Raw genomic sequence first — 19768 nt, 5'->3', positions numbered from 1 at the left:
TTGGACATTTCGAACTTTTTCACCGGTTTATGCCTCTTTTTCCCCATTGACACAACTCCGTGCATAAACCTGCATTGGTCATGGAATAAATGATTGACAAAGTATTCTATGTGTACTGGCACAGTGACTTTGTCATACAATACATAACCACAATACACGGCGACACCAGTCTGACCCACCTGTTGCCCAGGTCGTTGCCACCTCGCTCACACAGACATCAATGCCATTCGCCCTTTGTGTGTGTCCAATGGTGTGGCCCAAGTCGACCCGACCATCCATTTAGAATGACCTTCAAGGCATTGAAGGAATAATAATAACCCGAACCTATTAGAATGAGTGATCATCAACATCACCTGTTCTAACAGACAACCCCCTCGTCACCCTAACCATAAGATTATATAACCTTTGACACTATTAAAAAACTTGGCTTTAAATATTCTTACATATTATTAAGTTATTTAATGCATGACTTGTTTTTAAGGCTGAACAGGCTTTATATAAAGTAGGTTCTCTCCATAGGCCTACGTTGCAACATTCTGAGCTTTGGTCCCGAATAACCCAACACGCCCACTTTGAAAAGGCCGTTACAGTTCAGTGCCACCCCGCCCGGACAAGTATATACAGTCGTGCCCATAAAAGCCCAGTCATTTTCACGTCTGCACACCATTGATACATCCCGATTTCCGTACCCAAGCAAGGTAGGTAAGGTCCTGTCTGAAATGTCTGTTCATTCCGTGTGATATTCCCCGTGAGCTTCACTACTGCACGCAGCCGGCCATAACCTGCAACCTTAATGTATTGGTATTAAGGGTGGTATCTGCGACAATTTTATTCGGTCATCGCTACAACGTTCGATGTGAAATCTAGAACTACCAATCTTGAGGAAACGGCTGACTATTTTAAAACATTGCTGTCCCAGTAGATTGGAATAGCATTTTACGTGGAACATATCATTCTGACATTTATTTTGTGTTGAAGTCGTGCTCGTTAGCTGAAGCAAAGGGTTTTTCTTAAATTAAGGTAAAAGTTACAGCCAAAAGAATGGGAGTTAAGGGTTGACCATGAATGAGCACCACCATTTTGGCTAGAACTTGAAATCCTCAAGCCATTTAGAACTCCTTCAAAATGAAGTTAATGACAATTTCAAGGGTAGGGGGTCTGTTCTCTGTTTTCCAGAGAACGGCCTCCCAGGTTTTGAAAGGTGGTACCTATGGACAACCTTTAAATTCAGATTCCTTTCTCATAGTAAACTGCCAATCATATAATTTTCTATGTAGCAAAAATCGCTTATAACTCGATGATCTATGAACCAGATAGGTACTTTTTCAGAAAATGGACCGAATTGTGAGACTCCTCCCTGGCCTGAAAAAAAGTGTTTTACCTGATGAAGAATTGACGAAGGGTGAGTAACACTTCAAGAAAAATACAACAGGGCTTTAGCTACCATACCACAGTTAAAGAGCTTTCACTAGGAGGCTTTTTTCGACTTCTTAATGGTTTCTCCAACTTTTACATGATTTATCCGACAAAGTTCGACATTGTCAGCATTTTTCCTGAAAGGTCGGATTCTGGAAAGCCTATGAAAAAATTCGAGGGCCTCCCAAAATTGGGGATTAAAGATCATAGACCTGTGTTGAATTTGGTTAATGAGGTGACCTACATGTAATTGAGTGAGCTAATTAGTATTCACAATTAGGGTCACTCTTGAGTGTTTGGTTCGCACCTCATTAACCCCACTCAACATAGGCCTTCGATCTTTATTGCCCTATTTTGGGAAGTTCTTTTTTCACATGTCTTTTAGAAATCCGACCTTTCAGGAAAAACCCGGACAACGATGGACTTTTGTCGGATAAATCTGGAGAAAGTTGGTGAACCGTTATTAAAGAAGTCGGAAAAAGCCTCCTTTTGGTGTTTGTGACCAGCTACCATTTTGATTCAAATTTTGGAGGGTCATTGGATGAATAATTCCAATAATCTCTCTCTTGCATTATTTTTGCACGCCGTTACCCCCAGGCACTAAAGCTAGTCGTGGCCTTTTTAGAAACATATACTTACCACAACCCTTCAAAATACAATCAAGTTGGGTCGAAAGCTTTTTCCAAGGCGGATGTTTTCTCCTTCTGCATCGGTAATAAGGTGCATTGCTTTTTGGTGCTTTTAGAATTGCTTGAGAAGTGGGATCGACTGCGAGATGGGAAGGAATTCATCACGATGGATGTGTTGGCGGACCAGATCAAGAAGGAGATCGCTGATAATCCGAGATATAAGCAGTTACCTCAAACCGCAAGAGACTCCATTGGGAAATATAAGGTGAATGCCATCAAGAAACGCGACGCAAGTAGGTATCTTCATTGAGTTTGTTGTTAGTTTGTGGTTATTTGGTACTGCTACAGTGCAAAGTTCCTTCACTTGCAGCTAGGTGGCGTTTGAGAGCTATCGAAAAACGATACGAAAAACCCGAACAAACCCAACTCGTACAAGGTGACACAAAACTATTACAGTAGGCCTACATTCGTTAGATCTAAAAATAACTCCAAAAACATGTGTAGGGGCCTATTTGATATACCAAATTTCTGCCGCATGAAGCTGAGATCAATGTTTTTGGTTTCCAGTTTGTTTGATCTCATTACATGAATTTCTTGTTGCAATTTAGCCATTTACATTATTCGGCACTTCTCCACCGAAACGGGTTTTTTTGTGAGATTAGCCACCAACCAAACAACCGAGACATACGCTAAATAAAAGCTTGTGGGTTATACTATAGGTTACATATGACATTTCTCATTTCAGACGGCGATGGCAAAGTTTCCAAAACCGAATTCTTCAACGCGGAAGTTTTGAATAAATTGGACTCCATCCTATGCGGCGAAGGTGATGGCTATGACGGGGAGATGAGCAAGGAAGAAGTTAAGAAATTCATCGAAAATTGGTGTGACATGAGCCTTGAGAAGGACTACGAGGCCTTCTCGAAGGAATTCCGGCCAGAAACCAGGCCTGCAGAGAAAGATCTGATCACACAGGGTAAGTTTAAATGCTAAAAACGGAACTTTGTCATTACCATCATATGCAATTCATTGAAATGACTTCTATACATGAGATGTTCTGTCCTGGATTTCTTCTCAGAGAGAAATTCCATGAGTTTTTAACCGCCCGCAAACGATCGACATTTGTTAAACGACCTACAATTATGATTGCATGCGACGAAAAACGTTTGCGGTGGTCATCGCAACCAATGACCGCCAGATTTTAATTTGATGGCAGACGCTCACTCTGAAACCTTTATAGTCGCACCTCTACTCGCTGTCTGTCGTAGGTCCTTGGTTTTCAAACCAGGACCGCTCCAATGGATAGACTGTAAGTTACGTCCACAAGCCTCCGCTGGAGCCTCTGGTTTTTGCACGCATTTTTGGTCCAACAACAGGTTGTTCATTGAGACAACGAAGGACCGCCAGCTCGGTCTTTTCTTTCATCAAATCTAAAGCATCCGTTATACAATTTTAACCAGTCACAATTTACAATTCCGTCATCCTGTTAATAATTTCAGATGTGATCGATGGTCTCTTCGCACTTATCTGCCCCTCTGCCCACGAACGTGTCGCCAAAGTGGTTGAAGCAGTTATGACTATCTTCTCCATCAGCCCTGCGGAACGGGAATGTAAGTATATGAAGCTGAAATACCAGCACAACACCTCAACAAATGTTAGTTACCCCGTTATGATATTTTTAAGTGTGGATGGCAGTATGCAATGACATTTTTTCTATTCTGTTTCAGTTCAAACCGAGGCATTCATGAAGTCATCCAACGGCCGCCAATCCGTCACAAGGGCGGAGTATATGGAGTACGTCCGGGGCTACCTGAAGGGGCTACCTTTCGGCAAGCAAACCCGTGGTGACCTTCGGCATGCGGTCAACAACCGGATGAGCAGGTTCCATGATATAGACAGAAGTAAGTCGACCAATGTGATACGCAAGGTCTGGCAGCATTGTCAGTCACCTAAACAGCAACATTACGTCTTGTTGCCATTACGTTTTCCTCGAGATCGTAGTTCAAAGAACCCAGACCTTGCAAAATACTACACAGTCTGTTGTCTTCAAACCAATCCCGCTCACACCGATCGAGGCCTAAATTTACCTTGCTCTGCTGTCTTTTTGGCGGCCAATGTACAAAGTTCTGAAAGAAAGGTGCTGAGAATGTTGACTCTAATCAATTTTTATAAATTTTACAGATGCCGATGGTACAGTTACCCTGGGAGAATTCCTCGGGGTTACAAGTTACAGTAGGCTGCTTGCCTCCTTGTTGGATTACAACACCGATGGTGACAATGTTGCGGACCGTGCGGAGCTGATCCCTTGGGTCGCCGAGAAACTTAGACTGACCGAGGACACGGAAGATTACGTGGATGCAGTCATCCACGAATTCATGGAAGAGGGCGCACAGGAATTGAGTGGCCGTGGTAAGATAACATTTCAACGGGTTAACTTCTTGTACCCTCAATACAAATGTATACCTTTAAGGAAGACAATGAGATTTTAATATCAGAAATTTTACGAAGCCAATGCACGGGCACGGGTTTGACTGTTGTTGGCGTGAAACTAGAGTTGTTAATGCCACCAAAACGTACCACCCAATGTAGCAAAAACAGAATATGAAACTCTTCAGTATGGTACCATTGCATGGGGTCATCCCTATACATAGTAGGTGTGGTTACCAGAATTGCACGACAAACAAAGGATACAGGATGTAACAATGGCGTACATATGTTCTCCCTTTGACCAAAAACTGACAATTGTCGTTGCTTTAACGAATTGGGCAATGTATTCATTACTCTGTTGATTAATAATTTCCGCGATTCGCGAAAATTTATGAATAAAAAAATAATTTTCGCAATTTTTGTCTCCGCAAATTTAGGTTATTAACAAAATCCGCGAAAATATGGCACTCAAGTGTACTTAATTGGTTTCAGCTTTGGTGACTGGGCTGTTCAACAGGGCATTTCCATCGGATGCGTCGCGCCTAAAAGAGGTAATCCAGGCAGTACACAAGAGGTATAACTTATCTGGCGATGACAAGAAAGGTACGTACAGTCCCTCTCGGAAATAAATCACAGTCCTTTTCTGATGATCTCGACACCCCAATTTCACACGACAACACAATGTCGAATTTTAAAGTCCTGATGAATACGGTACAATAGTTTAACATATTTTTTATTAAACCAGAGTCTCATTTCAATAATTCATTGACAGACTTTGATTAAGTATTACAGCGCATAGCATCAAAACATATATTTTATGAGGTATTTGCTACAAAACCGCACGGCGGATTCACTCCCAACGCTTGACCAATCGAATGTTCGGCGATCAGCTCCTGATCTTCAGCGCCAAGGGGCGCTAAGAGAATCACTGGGTGCCATGAATTGGCAATAGCTGTTTCATTGGGTGGTGTCTAAAAGCATTAATTGTGAAAATAGCATACGCTGAAGGGGTCCAAGGCATATAAACCAGTAGGGAAAAGGCCGAATCCAGTGACACGCTCTTAGAATTAAAGGTCCTTGAACGACTGAAAATCCATTCATAAACAAATATTTTTTAGTCGACAATACACGTATGCTGCCCGTACGGTTTTTTGGTAAACCGAGAAGCCTCAAATTGTGAAAACACTCTCAGGTGTCTCACTTCGCTGAAGAAGCTACTTATGCATATTTGTGTAGGTCGAAAAACCATTTTAGGTTTTTCAAAAATTAAAAAACCTTTAGGAACTATCATTATTGTTATCATGAATACTTGCCCCAATCATTACATTTTCCTTCTTTTTTAGCATGCGCGGATGAATTTAAAGCCTTGTGTGGTGATAAGGACTTCCTCAGTGTGAACGCATATAAGAATATAGCAATGAAAGTTGTCGTAGATTTTAGGTTTTTCAAAAATTAAAAAACCTTTAGGAACTACATATTATTATTGTTATCATAAATATTTGCCCCAATCATTACATTTTCCTTCTTTTTTAGCATGCGCGGATGAATTTAAAGCCTTGTGTGGTGATAAGGACTTCCTCGATATGGACGCATATCAGAATATAGCAAAGAAAGTTGTCGTAGAAAATTTTGAAGCGAGTGGAATGCCTAAAGAATTTTGGAAAAACACGGTTGATGGAACCGTTATGGCAAAAGTCGATGCGATGAAGAGCCAGGATAGATGTAAGTCGATTATGTGATTCATTAAAATGACCAACGTGAAAGTGTAAGTCTTTTGGAAGTGACTATTTTGCAAGCCCGGCTTACACCAAACAATTTTTTTTGCCCAAGATGGATCATTCATGGCAATGCGATCATCAGCACTACGCTTATAACTCGGCTTCATGACAAATGCAATGGGTGATATCATAGAGGATCCTTTATGGTGATATGAATAAAGATTAGTAAATGCTTTTACGTCAGGTTTGTACTGAAATGTACATGACATTTTTCAGTAAAGGCATGTTTTTTATCGTGAGTTCGACTTTCAATGTTTTTGATGAGGTATGTTTCATTATTCAGCAAAGGACGGCAAGATCACTTTGACTGAATTCGAATTCAATAAGATTAGTGACAAGATAATGAACGCTTTGATGCAACAGTGGGATGGCGGCGACGGCAAGCTTAGCAAGGAAGAGCTGGTGGCCTGGATAAGGAAGGACCTTGGACTCGAGGGCGATTTGGACCTGTACGCTAGCGCAGTGATGAATGGTATGAAAGACGAAAAAGACGTTGGAGTGGAACTTGATACATGGAGTAAGTAGCTTCTTCACCATGAACCCCAACCGGCTTATTCCGAATTATTTCGCTCAATTTGGTTTGGTCACTGACCACCCCACATACGAGTTTGAAATGTCCTAGGATAGAATGTCCAGGGGAAAAGATTCTATGTTCTTTTATACACTGCTCCGGTTCACTGCATGGGGTGTGACAGCCACACTCACTGTGACATGAGAAAAGCATCTTATATATTATTTCACAGTTGGAGATTTTTGTCGCGCGAACTTCGACTTTATTACGCGCTCAATGGCCTTGCTTTTTTTGTGACATAGTCATCAATATTGCCCAAACAGGACAGTACCGTATTTCCTTACCTTAATGCATCAAAAAGTGCATTTTGGATGATGTTTTGTTTCAAACCATTGCACACTTAACCACTAAACAGCTAACAAAACAACCCAAACCATGTCCGTGTTGTTGACGTCGCAATATTTCCTCCTTGGCCGTTGCGTTCACAGTTCCCAACAACTCCGTGCAGAGCACGGGTATATGCTAGTATTGTTTATTCAATCTACTTAATTTCCAACAAAATTATTTCCGTTTTCAGATTTCGCCCTACGCCTCTGCGAGGTAGCATTCCCAGCCGATGATGTCCTCGTCGGCAGAGTGATCGAGGCAATCAAAGACAACTTCGCCCTGTCTGAGAAAGAGGAAAAAGGTAAGTGACGATCGGTTTTCCATCTACCCGTATTAGAAAAAAACGAAAGCTGGTGTCGAGTCTCCGGGCTAAGATACAGTGCCTCTTTGTCACGTGACCACTAGTCACATGACCTGTCTCGTTGTCACGTGACTGCCTGCGTGTAATACATTCAAATGTCGACTTAGAAGACATTTACACGTGCTATCAATATAGAGATATCATTATCAGTGTCACATTACATGAACAAGTGTATAAATTTAAGCCAGAGTCAGAGCATGTTTGCCTTAGTTTTTGCTTTGCGCGATCATGGAATTAACTGGTTGGGGGCGTGACTTTCTTTAACAGTACTTTTTGAGTAAGCTACGGAGAGAATGACCTGGTAATTCATAGGATATCCCCTTTAAAATAATTTTGATTTCAGCTCTCCTAGAGGAGTTCAAGAAGCTCGCCGGCAATAGTACGACCATAACAAAGGAAGTCGCTAAGAAACAGGCCGAGGATGAACTCCACTCCCTTTACAGCTGTGACATGTTCAAAGTACTACTCCCAAAGAGGTTGGAAGGAATAGATAAAGCGGACGTCAGTAAGTTTACGGCGAACTTGATAAATTACTGCTCTCTTAAATTTTCATATGTGTTGTCTTTTTCATTCATAAACAACACGACACTAGCAGATTAAATTCAATAAAAAATTTTTTTTTTAAAAGAACTGGGGACGACCGTAGTGTGTAAACGTTATCAGTACGTATAAGGTCCGATATAGGTGTCCAGTTCGTAGCCATTTTTGACAAATCACCGTGCGTATAACGGGGTCATTGTCCTAATACCTTTTGGATGACCGAATGATCCAACTTTTTACAGCTGTTACGCATGCTCTCACATCAAATTTAAAAAGTTACGTTTTTCTCTCTGCAGACAATGACGGTCAGGTCAGCGCGGACGAATGGTTCAGGAGTGAAATATTCGAAAAGTTTTTCTTGTCGCTTCACGCCCACAACTCTGACGGTGATTGTGTGATGAGCAGGGCTGAGCTGATCAGCTGGCTCGGAGAGAAATGCCAACTCACTGACGAGATGTACGCGGATGCCGTCATCGGCACATTCCTGACAGACCCTTCCGCGGATCGTATCAAGGTCGATGGTAAGTGCAGTAGATCATCTCTATTAAACAGTAAAGTTGTGTCGTTAATAGAGAGGTGTCCTGGGGGTCCTCTGAATTGTTCTTCCTTTTTTTATTTCTTCTTCAGAGTTTGCCCAGCGCTTCAGGTGTTCGCCAGGTAGCATCAGGTGTTTGCCAGGCAGCACTCCTCAGAGGCGGTATGGTAGAGTCTTCACGATCACGCAACGGGTCATGCACGAACATGTAGATGGCTGCTGCATTTCTGAAACAGTTTCGTTCAATGGAAGTAGAACTCTCACAGTGAACGACCGTATTTCTAATACTTTCTGCTGACTTTCAGATCTGATGGAGAAGCTCTTTAACAAGGCCCTGGCGGAGAAGTAAACAGGATCGATGAAAAAGACTGCGCTACATCCTATATACAACTATGTACTACAAGTTAACATATTCAGTAATAGAGCCATTAACATCTACACCTAAACTAAGATACTGTGTCATGCGGCCTTATTACACTGCAGCGGGCATATTTTTGCCCGCGTCGAATCAAGAACGAAACGTCGACGGAAACAGAGGAATTGGGCTTCCGGGAATCCGATTTACTTAAATACATCGATAACAGCAAGCACGGACAAGGACATATACTTTGTTTTTCCTATGCATTGCGTCCAGATGACGCCATAATCGCAATCTTGGTCTATTAACACCAGGCCTTGATTGGCATACAAATGACAGAAAGTCAATCTATGACGTCATATAAAGGTATCACGTGCTTGCGTCAGCAATAGAGAGGTTCCGATTCTGATCTACGAACGAACACAATGTGGCATTTTGATGGCGAATGTAGCATTACCTGTTGTCAGAAATGGAATGAAACATTTTGTCTCCAATATCTCTAATGTCTAGAAGCGCTTAAAAAAACAGTCCACATGCTTTCAAAAGAATCTCTCATTCCCGTTCTTCTATCGAATTCTGAACCCCTCCATTGTCGCAGGGACGCATAATACACTGTACTAATTAATATCGACGTTATTCACCGAGGTAGAACCTATGATCACGTGAGCAACAATGAGGACATTTGCACCTTGTCATGTTTGGGTGCAACACTTACATGTACACGTACTTGTACAAAGATATTTGAAACGCATAACATAAGCTTACAAATATTTTTACAGTGACAAAAATGACCAAATAAAAAAAGATCGTGATTTTCATCAAATCGCTCGTCGTCTTTTTGCTGTGTACTCATCCTTGCCTTTGCGCTGATATCTGACACGTTTAGATCTAGGACAATTCCATCGGCATCCTGATTAAGATTGAGCGTCAACATTTCAGGCTGGCCTCTATGTCGCATGACTTCCAGCGCAACACTTGTTAGTTCCCATATTTCAGTGATTCCCTACAATAGACAGACAGAGACCATGACCTTTTAGTTAGACCGACACGTTTTCTTATATTTCCGCTGAGTTTTAACGTTCGCAAACAATGAGGGGGTTACACTCGGAAACCCGACGGGGTACATTGCTGGTGCAGTATAAAACTGAACAACTTTTTGACGCCACCCGATATAACTACTAATATATAGGTTGTCTAGTCGGGTACAAATTACTAGTGGTCCCCAAAGGCTATTAAAGGAAATCTATCATTAGTCAATGTAAGCAACTAGAGCCAAATGTCCTATTAATATTGTGAGGGTATCGTCCTCTGGGATATCGAAGCCCCGGATTCCGCAATCAGATCCAACCACAAGTCGATGGTGGGTCGGGTGCCATTATTCATCACCGGTCATGGATCAGATAATGATAGAATGGCACTCTCTAGCCTGTAGTTCAACTCGCCATCAGTTATCATTGGGTAGTTGTTCAAGAACGAAAAGTGTTGTCAACTTATACATGGATCTATGTGTGATGGTTTCTTGGCGATGCACCAAATAAACCGTAAAATAACAGTAAACGGAGAAAAGTGCAGATGAAGTTAAGCAGGTTTCGCAATCTCTTAGAACGATGAATTACGAACTAAGGAAGGCTGTCGTGCCACCAAGCCTTGTGTTGATACATTTACGCGGCACTCGTAACTTTGTACCACTGAATATTTATTAGACCAATATTTACATGATAACACGGAGATTAAATTAAGAAGGTTACATTTGTAATCCCACACTACGCAATTCATTGCAGCTGACTGCAACTGGGGATCGCACAGGGAGCGATTCATTGCAAGTTCACTTGTTGCAATCGACCGCCGAGTTGCAATTAATCGCTAAGTGTGCGGCGACCATTATGTGAGGAAAGAAATACCCATGCATCGCCAGTCTACATTTGGCGGAGCCTGTACACATTTCATGGAATAGTATAGTGTTTTTCACATCGTTCTGGCCAAAGATACTTAGTTGAACCCAGGAATGCGGCCAGATCACATTTACCAAAAGATAGTGGTGTTTAACAACACTAGATTATCTTCGAATTAACCAAAGGTCTTTCATGCTGTCAACTAAAGCCGGTCAACTTTGACACCGGCTGCCTATAGAGCTGTGTAACATCACTGTTTGTAATCTCACTTAGTACCTTTGGCCACGCTCAACACGGTGGGTAAAGGTATTTGTTTACCTTTGCAACACAATAGAAACAAGGCCTCCCATTACAGTGCTGGAGGGGTAAAAATGATAAATGCGGGCCTTCCCGCCCCTCAAAATGAAATAATCATCTGTATGTTTTTTTCATGTCGTAATTTTCTCTCCGGGTAAGCACGCATTTTTCACACGCAAAAACCGATACCTTCACCACCGTGCTCAAGTTCATGATAAAGTCCGATTGAAATATTCAAGACACAACGTAGTGCAAAACGTATAAAATTCAAATATTACTTTACGAGATATACAAATACCCATCATTCTGGACATTGCCCAGCTCTATCTTAGACAATATCTGGAAATATTAAGCCAGGCATTAGAAGGAAACGCTAAGTGTCATGAAGATCACCCTCTTCACCGCCACAGAGTTGACAAGAAGAGAGGTTCAGGTATTGATCTGGATGAGTTCATCAAGTCAAGTTTATTGGTCTGTATTATTGTTCCTAGCAAGCATTCATAAAGACTAGTCTGTATGAAGTCTTGTTCCTAGGCATACCAGACTTTAATGTCACCTATAGTTTCACTGAATCTACAACAGGCAACGCGATATCCGTCGTCAACGTACCAGCTCGGTTTCGCTCTCGTTCTCAGATCAAACTGTGAACCTCTCTACTAACTTCGAACATCGATCATCGTCGCTGTTCTCACAGCTTGAACCATCAATGCCTCAAATAACATCCACTAGTGCTACGCGCAATACAGTTTGTAATCCCGTCATACGCATTTATAAATCGTCTTAGTAACAGTGCATATATCACACTTTACCTCACAACACCACTTGAATACACAGTGACAATTCTCATTCAGAGTTTGCTGGTATTTCCGATATCCCCTGCCACAGCATAAAATATCACAGCCACCGACCCCGAGTGAGTTCGGGTCGCAGTCCCTGCCACTCGTTCCCAAAGATCCCGCGCGGCGGTACGCACGGCAGAAGTTGGGCGAGTCCTCGCCGTATATGAGGTCTTTGGACATATGTGGCTTGATTGTGTCCCCAAATGGAAGCAGTTCCTCCCCATCATTTGACCCTATTACCTTTATAGCCCCGTCAAATCCACCCTTTAAGCGGTTTCCTACAGTGTCAAATTGCGGCATTTTTTTCCAACACGTTTTCAAGCTGCACGATCCTGATAGTCCGTGACATTTACACCACTTGACCATATGCATTTGGACGGCCTGAAATAAACACAACAATATATAACGACTCATTATGTTTTTCCCTTGTAAGAACTTTCGTGGGGGTCGACATTATCAACATTTTGGCCCTGATAAGCTTATGGGAAGACAGCAGAACAATGGGAATTTGGTCTTAGGTGCGAGCGGGCTTTATCAAAAGACAATAGACCGTGTATTAAGCTAGCCTGACTGCGAGGAGAAGGGCATAATGACGTAGTGCATATTCAATGCTTTATATTCTGTGGTCAGCTGAATAACTGCATGTACCTGGTACTAAACCGCTGGGGCAAATGAGCAGATGATTAATAAGTCGCAGCACCTGCAGACACATACGAGTTTGAATCCAGGTCACTTTTATTTCAATTTGAGAGAAAATTATAACAATTGCCGCGGCATCTTCCAAAAAGCAGTTTTCCATTCACTAAATAAAAATGTACTTTCACATTAGCCATTACTCAGTATCTCTTAAACTCTCTCTTACTGGTCGTGTTGATCGGTTAACGCTGTCATGATTACAAGCGCAACAAGTGGCTAGACGTGTATTATAACCAGTCTTATCACTTGATTTCTTTATCTTGGTCATTAATCACTTTGAGGAAATGGAAGTCACTGTTTTCTGGAGGTAGCTGCTTGTCAGCTAGACGATCGGTGTTGAGCTCCTCGAAATAACGCTGATACAGCCGTGTATACCAGGAAGCAATGCAAAACATGTTACTTTGTTCAGGGTGTTCCTCAAAACAAGGCGACGAGAAAAGGCCAAGGACATTCGTACGCAAAGGGGCTCTATAGTCAGCTACTGGTAGGCAAGATAAAGATACATGGAGTCGCCATTAGGGGTCCTTCCCGTCTCACAGTACGCCCAAACTATTCATACTTGTACGATAAACATACTTATTGCTACTTCAAACATGACCAAGTACCCCTACTTTGCATATTAGTCGCCCCCCCCCCCCGCTCCTGCTTATAGTGCCCATTTGAGGGCGGTAGGGTACGTATGGGCTAGATATGGGTCTTCCTGACATCATCTCGGAATAAGAAACGAGGTTTTTCGGATGGCTGATTAAAGGTAAACCTTTGAGACGTAAGCCCCTTCTAATTCTATTCTGCCATTTTTGTTGTTTGTTTCCTTTTCCTGGAGAGGAAACACTCTGAAACGGAATAAAAAAAGTTCCACCGTGTAAACGACCTGAATATCTCGTAAGTAAGTCACTTACGTTTACTTACCAGTCGCCCTGCCTCGTTATTATGCAATTGTATCAACGTTCTGATATCTCCACGGCGTTTTTTCGGCATCGCGTCCATAAATTGTTTAGACTTGTTGTAGCCGTAGCCGACATTATCGTTGCATCCTCCCCAGGCAAAGTCAGCACCAGGCGGGGTGTCCCTGTAGTCGTTGATGCACGAACACTGCATGAGGCTTCCTTGGGTGCATGCATTGGTGACTGAGTGAAGCACCCCTGCTGCGGTGATGGCGTACACGAATGCTGCTTCCCTTGTATCTGAAATAGGATTTCTAGCATGGCAGATACTAAAATAACATTTTGTGTAATAGGTTTTGTGCCGAATATCTAATACCAAAATTGTTGATATCTAAATGATACTTCATATCAATCCTAAAATTAGAGAAAGAGTTTTTTAAATATGATTTCATTATATTTTGTGCGAACTTTTACCACAATATAGTGCGGGAAGTCAATCGGCCAAATCGACCGACCGAGCGACGAAAGTGATGCAGCTAATAAAAGGCTTGGCGAGCAGATACCTCTACGGTAAAGTTCAACGTTAGTGTTTTCAGATAAATCTGGTCAACGGTACTTGCCTGATCTCTTGTCACTAAACGGTAATAGTGTGATCACATATAGTAATTGTACACAGCCCCTGGTAGCTGGCTTTAGTTCGCACAGTGAAAGAGCGAACTCTGTTTCTTCAGCACTGGTTAAGCCTAGCCCAATAAGATAATCTAGTGTTGTGCAACACCGCTGTGATCTGGTCACATTCCCTGGTTCAACTAAGTGCCTTTGGCCAGAACGATAAGAAAAACACTATAAGAGGGGACAAAAACACATAACACATGTACTTCATTACTATGAAATAATGAATGTGTTTTCCTCCCGCTTGGAGGGAGTGGGGATGAGGTTAGGAGACGCCTTGACAATTCGAGCTGCAAATGGGAAGCGCTGTTCACCTTTACCTCTCTTGAGGATCTTGCCTATGGAGCGCCTGTGCGACGTGCAGTTCCACCTCCTGGCTTTAAACTGATGCTGACACTCCAGAATAGCTAACTCGGCCCCTTTCGCCACCTCCTTCACAATCTCTGGCTCCTTTTTACATATCTCGCGTTGTTTTCCCGCAAGGCGTCTCGTCTTTCTACAAATGCTGTTATGATCCATCAGTAGAGGACTACCAACCGCCCTACAATGAAACAACATAAATTGATAAATAATTTTTTTTTTTTCATTACTGCGGGATTTAACAGATGACATCTGAAAGTGTTTTCTGCTCTTTGCTCTTACTTTCCGAGTAGGCATGGGTTTATCATGATCCATCATATATTCCGTTCATTCCGTTCCGTCAAGTCAATGTGGCCGACGACAGGGGCATACTACACTCCTTTTGGCCATTGTCCCATTCGGCTGCCGGTTCAATTCAATTTCAATTTCAACTTTATTTTCCAAGACTATATGCAGAGTATGAGGAGGTTATTACAATATTTTTACATGATATTTAATTTAATTGCATGTGATAACCATTTTCTATTTTGAGCATTTTGTTGCCCATTCCAAGTCTGCATGGAATTACTTTAGCCCTACTGGCAGGTCTACGCAGCGCAAGTGTAACAAGGTAACTCAATAAATAAATCAGGAAAATGCTAAAAAGTATAGGTATGAACAATGTTACTCATAACAACAACACCTAATCGGAGGAAATATTCCAGAATTCGTAATAAACGCTGTCCGAAATACAAGGTTATAATGATAAATGTACAATGTGCATGTACAGTCGAGCTAATATTATTATGAACACGTACTTTATACGACATCTCACAGACTGATGCATCAATTTGATGCGGATTTTGGCATATTGTCAGAGCTTTGGTTAAAAAAGTGTTTACCTGTTGGATTATATATGTCTTTCGCAGTGTTTAAAGATGTAAACAAACCGGTAAAAATTGCATCATATTGCCTTTTGATTACCTGTAGTGTATTATTATTATTATTTACGAGATGGAGTCCGTTGGGGGTATTTCGTTTGTTCGAGCTTTCTTTAATGGGTACCACATAATATTTGTCTACCACTTCGTTTCGCAAAATTGAAAAATTTGGGGGCGAACAGGTAGGACCGGTGTGGATTTTATTACGTTGTCATTTTCTCACAATTTGGAGTCAATTTCTTTGGGTTCCTATTGCTTTCTAGTTTTCTTAACACCTATATTGGCCACGGAGCTGTTCCGTTATGCACTTGTGGCATGATAGGGAGGTTGAGAACAGCGACTTATCAAGGATCCTTCTACGCATACGGATAAAACTTTGTGTACATGTCCATCCATTTACCCTTAAGGATCTGTGAGAAGTCACTGATCACAACTTCCCTAATAATGAGCAATTTGAACTCAAAATCCTTATTCAGAAGAAAAGTGTTTTGGGACACCCTGTACGCGATGATAACGCCTAAAACAAGCCTCGACGTACAGCGGCACACCAGACAATCTGCTAAGCCATTTTTATGAGAGGTCTGTGTAAATATAGAAACGGAGACAGTTATGGGTAACAATTATCGTCAACCGGCTTGAACAAATTGCAGCAACACAACCCCTCGCCCTTTACGTTCTTACAAATGGTAATTTTATTGCAGCCATAAAATTCATTCAATTCAACTCATCTGACCAGTTGGCCTTTGCATGATTAGAAGTTGCGCCCTTACTGCACCGTTTGGGAAGGTGAGCGTTTGTACAGGGATTGCAAGATTGTCTGACCGTAAGTTGTTCGCGTGAGCTTGGTCGTAATAGCAACTTTCGGCAAGCTCAGAATTCCCACCCGTATTACGTTTCCGTATCGCTGTTCATGTACATAGTATATTGCGCAATAGTAAGACTATTCCTAGCTAAAACAAGACAGTTTGCGGCCCTTTTGATCTATTCGGGAAAACTCGACTAAAAGAAACACTAAAAATCAATATTGTCCGTTAGAATTGGAGTCAATTATTGTATAACGACATTTATTGGGTTGAATAGATCTGAGAAACGCTAATTCTCAAGTTAAAGGTATGCCTATTGGCACCAGGCTGTTGTTTTTAGTTGTGATAGTAATCCATGTATCAAATCTCATAATTGGTCTGCTGATCAAGAGGATTGTAAAAGGCGCTAAAGGACTATTGGCGGAGACTGAAACTAAGAATCTCAAAGCCATTCTACGAGTTCAGGGACTGGTTCCATAAAACGCTTTTTACCTACATTCGTGTAATCTTTCGCCTAAATATCTTCTACTTTCCCTCCCATGCCTCTCGTCTTGCCAAATATATAGTTGGAAGACTCAACGTGTGTGATAAAATGTCTTAGCTGTAACAACATTTGGGATTAAGTTATGCTTGGTTAAAAGCCGCCTTCAGACCCAACCCGGCCTTCGTGAAATTGTTTATTTTTTGTTCAACTTGGCATGTAGATCGTATCACGTCACCCCATCGAAAAAATGCTTTAGGTGCAAAAAGTTAAATGGGGACAAAAATATGGATATCATCAAAATGAGAGTAGATTAACTTTGAGTTGAACAAAAACTTCGCCAAATGTTTCGTAAAGCGCCAAAATGAAAAAATCGCGAACATTTAACTTTTAGTACTAAAGGTTTTCTCAAATCGCAAACAAAAAGAGGCCCGGCCGTTTACATCTTCTCGGTACTCAAGTTAGTACACTATGGTTAGCACTCCGACGTCTACATGAACTCCAACAAACCGTTGTACTTGTCCTTTTCTTTTCGACATCACATTGTTGAAGACAATTCGTTCATACATTTATTGTTTAGACTAGAAATGCTTATAACTATATCGCGACACTGATAGCTTCGGGCCCCGACTAACTGTCCCAAATATTTTCCTATGAAAATACCCTTTCTCTCCTCGACGGATATTTGGCGTAACCCATTGAACATATCACAGAACATCGCGGTATCACAGACTGAGGGCTAAGTCAAGGAATTCAGTCTTGTCATACCAAACTTAGGTCTATCTAAATACTTTAGTATCTGGATGTCCATGTTGTTTTGATACTGAGACGACGATAACTTGGCGTGAAAAAGATATTTCATTGGAAATTTAGAACTGCTGAACATACTTTTTGTAAATGAGATAACCACATTCGTCAAGAAATACACACAACGTAATATACGTATTCTAAAACAAAATTGAAATATTCATTGTGGAATCAACCTAGAAACATTTAACGTTCAAAACAAAGTCCACCTGCTGTTTCAGCCTTTTGAGGCGCATATATCATGTCTGTTAGATGTAGACAGGTCAAAAAGGCTTTCGCACAGCGTCTCTCAACCGCCTCACACGGTCAACACAGTTTATACTAGCTATACAAGTATTCACGAGATTGGAGTTGAACTATTAGTGCTGAGGAAGACACCGTCAACAGTGGTGAAACTGAAGACAGAATATTATCGCAGGAAATTCGGAGGAAACGTACCCCATGGACGCAGAGTAGTGATTAATTGATCATGTTGAATAACCAGTTGCCTTCACATACTTACTTAGGCCTACTAAAGTTATTTAGCTGAAGGAGATAACGACAAATTAAAGTTAGCATCAAGTTGATGTCTGTACTTGTTTTGAACTATCGGGTACAGGTCATAATACTCCGGTCGTACATGTAATATTAAAAATCACTCACCACCACAAACCTATGATATTCGCGGGGAACATCAAGTAGAAGACAAGCCCGACCAGTATCCCTTGCGCTGTCATGTCCAATAGTCTGGTGCATTTTTCGATAGCATGAGAAGGTTTGCACGAAAAACTCACGGATTAAGTCACCTCAACTAATCATGATGATGCATGCTTAAAATGAAAAACTGGTCACATCCTCCTCTACGGCGATTCAAATCAATCGAGTGTCCTCAGAAAATTTCTCAGAAATCCCTCTGATGTGACATCCTCTATCAGTCTAGTTCGGAACAGCGGCCGTTAAAATTGAAACTCCGTATCACATCGATAAGCCCGTTCATCAGTCCCAGACCCCGGTAATTATATCCGGAGTCAAAATTAATGTATCTTTCGATTGCCAGAACTTGAGATCTCTCACTTTCAGCGCCGGTTAGCGTCCATCCGAATTGCACAAGGTAGATTCCCTGTCGGCCGCTAGCCTTTGTTGTACGACATAAAGAATTTCCCAACAGAGTGAGAAACGCCGCTGTACAATGACAGAGGCAATAAAACGTCTAAACTGCGTTGTGTTTTTATAACTGCTTTTCCTGGCTGTTAAGTCGCTGTGGGTCTGGTTTCGTTTTATGATAGATATCTGCGGTAGTCCTAGATCTTCGTCCGAAAGACAAATTACACAGGGCGCTTAATATTACATCCGTTCGTCAAAGACATAAGTTTACACCATGAAACGAAATCGATAAACCGCCCAATATTCGCGACTCACTATTTTTGCGATCCGAGAAACTTTTAAGAAAAAAACTTATTTCCTGCAGATTGAATATAAATTTTAGAGAGAATTATCAGTGACTGCTCCATGGGACATTAGAATTATTTTTGATTGGAATCGCTATCACTCGTTTCACAAGTCAGACTGAAAAAAATAATATCATGAATGCTTGTCACGTGTCATTCTTTCCTAGCCTTTGTACACAGAAATCTCATCTTTGGCTGATTGGCTGTACCCCCGAAAATCGCGGCGTGGCCTACCGGTATTCGAAATCACCTTTCCCGGGAAATAATCTCCAGTTGATCTTATGCCCCGACGACTATGACTCACTTTGTGAGTCCTGAGGCCATCAGTCTTATATCCCGCTGGCCACATATTCCCCCGGTGGCGTTTAGGATCAACGATAATAGGACAGATACAAATGATTACAAAGTACTCATAAATATCATTCGCTTTCGAGAAATTCCAAAAATGATGACGACATTGGTCGGTCAGATCCGCGCTTGCTGGCCTGTCAAGTTATTGCAATGTCGCAGTCTGCAGACGAGGATTAAAGGCGACATTTCTTGGCCCACCATCCTGAACCTCATGGTCTAATAGACCCTTTAAATATAGCTGGGGTATATAATGATGATAGGCATAAACCTTGGTGGCCAAAATGTGAGTCGACGCGACTGGGACTGGAAATTATGCCCAAACAACTCCTGTAGACATGCACATCGTCGAACCAGGTCGCAACGGCGTAGCGATATATGAAATGGACCGTTCAAAGAG

At 41.7% G+C, this 19768-nt stretch overlaps 2 protein-coding genes across 2 annotated transcripts; one reads left to right on the top strand and one right to left on the bottom strand.

The window, feature by feature from the left end:
• Nucleotides 1-559: 559 nt before the first annotated feature.
• Nucleotides 560-9765, top strand: LOC135499612 (uncharacterized). Its single transcript, XM_064790488.1, has 14 exons — nt 560-698; nt 1330-1402; nt 2162-2338; nt 2791-3021; nt 3545-3655; nt 3773-3946; nt 4227-4454; nt 4965-5075; nt 6006-6194; nt 6534-6767; nt 7339-7449; nt 7853-8014; nt 8346-8570; nt 8890-9765. Exons 2-14 carry the CDS (start codon nt 1333-1335, stop codon nt 8931-8933), a joined length of 2067 nt encoding a protein of 688 aa, XP_064646558.1. The 5' UTR covers nt 560-698; nt 1330-1332; the 3' UTR covers nt 8934-9765.
• An 877-nt stretch (nt 9766-10642) lies between these two features.
• LOC135499927 (protein Wnt-6-like) lies at nt 10643-19293 on the bottom strand. Its single transcript, XM_064790990.1, has 5 exons — nt 19271-19293; nt 18236-19034; nt 14543-14763; nt 13576-13850; nt 10643-12351 (listed from the first exon to the last, which is right to left on the bottom strand). The coding sequence occupies exons 2-5, from the start codon at nt 18307-18309 to the stop codon at nt 11890-11892; spliced, it is 1032 nt and encodes a 343-aa protein (XP_064647060.1). The 5' UTR covers nt 18310-19034; nt 19271-19293; the 3' UTR covers nt 10643-11889.
• Between the last annotated feature and the right edge of the window lie 475 nt (nt 19294-19768).

This window comes from Lineus longissimus, chromosome 15 (genome assembly GCF_910592395.1).
Source record: "Lineus longissimus chromosome 15, tnLinLong1.2, whole genome shotgun sequence".
Lineage (NCBI taxonomy): Eukaryota > Metazoa > Nemertea > Pilidiophora > Heteronemertea > Lineidae > Lineus > Lineus longissimus.
This window is presented reverse-complemented; position numbering and strand designations above follow the sequence as displayed.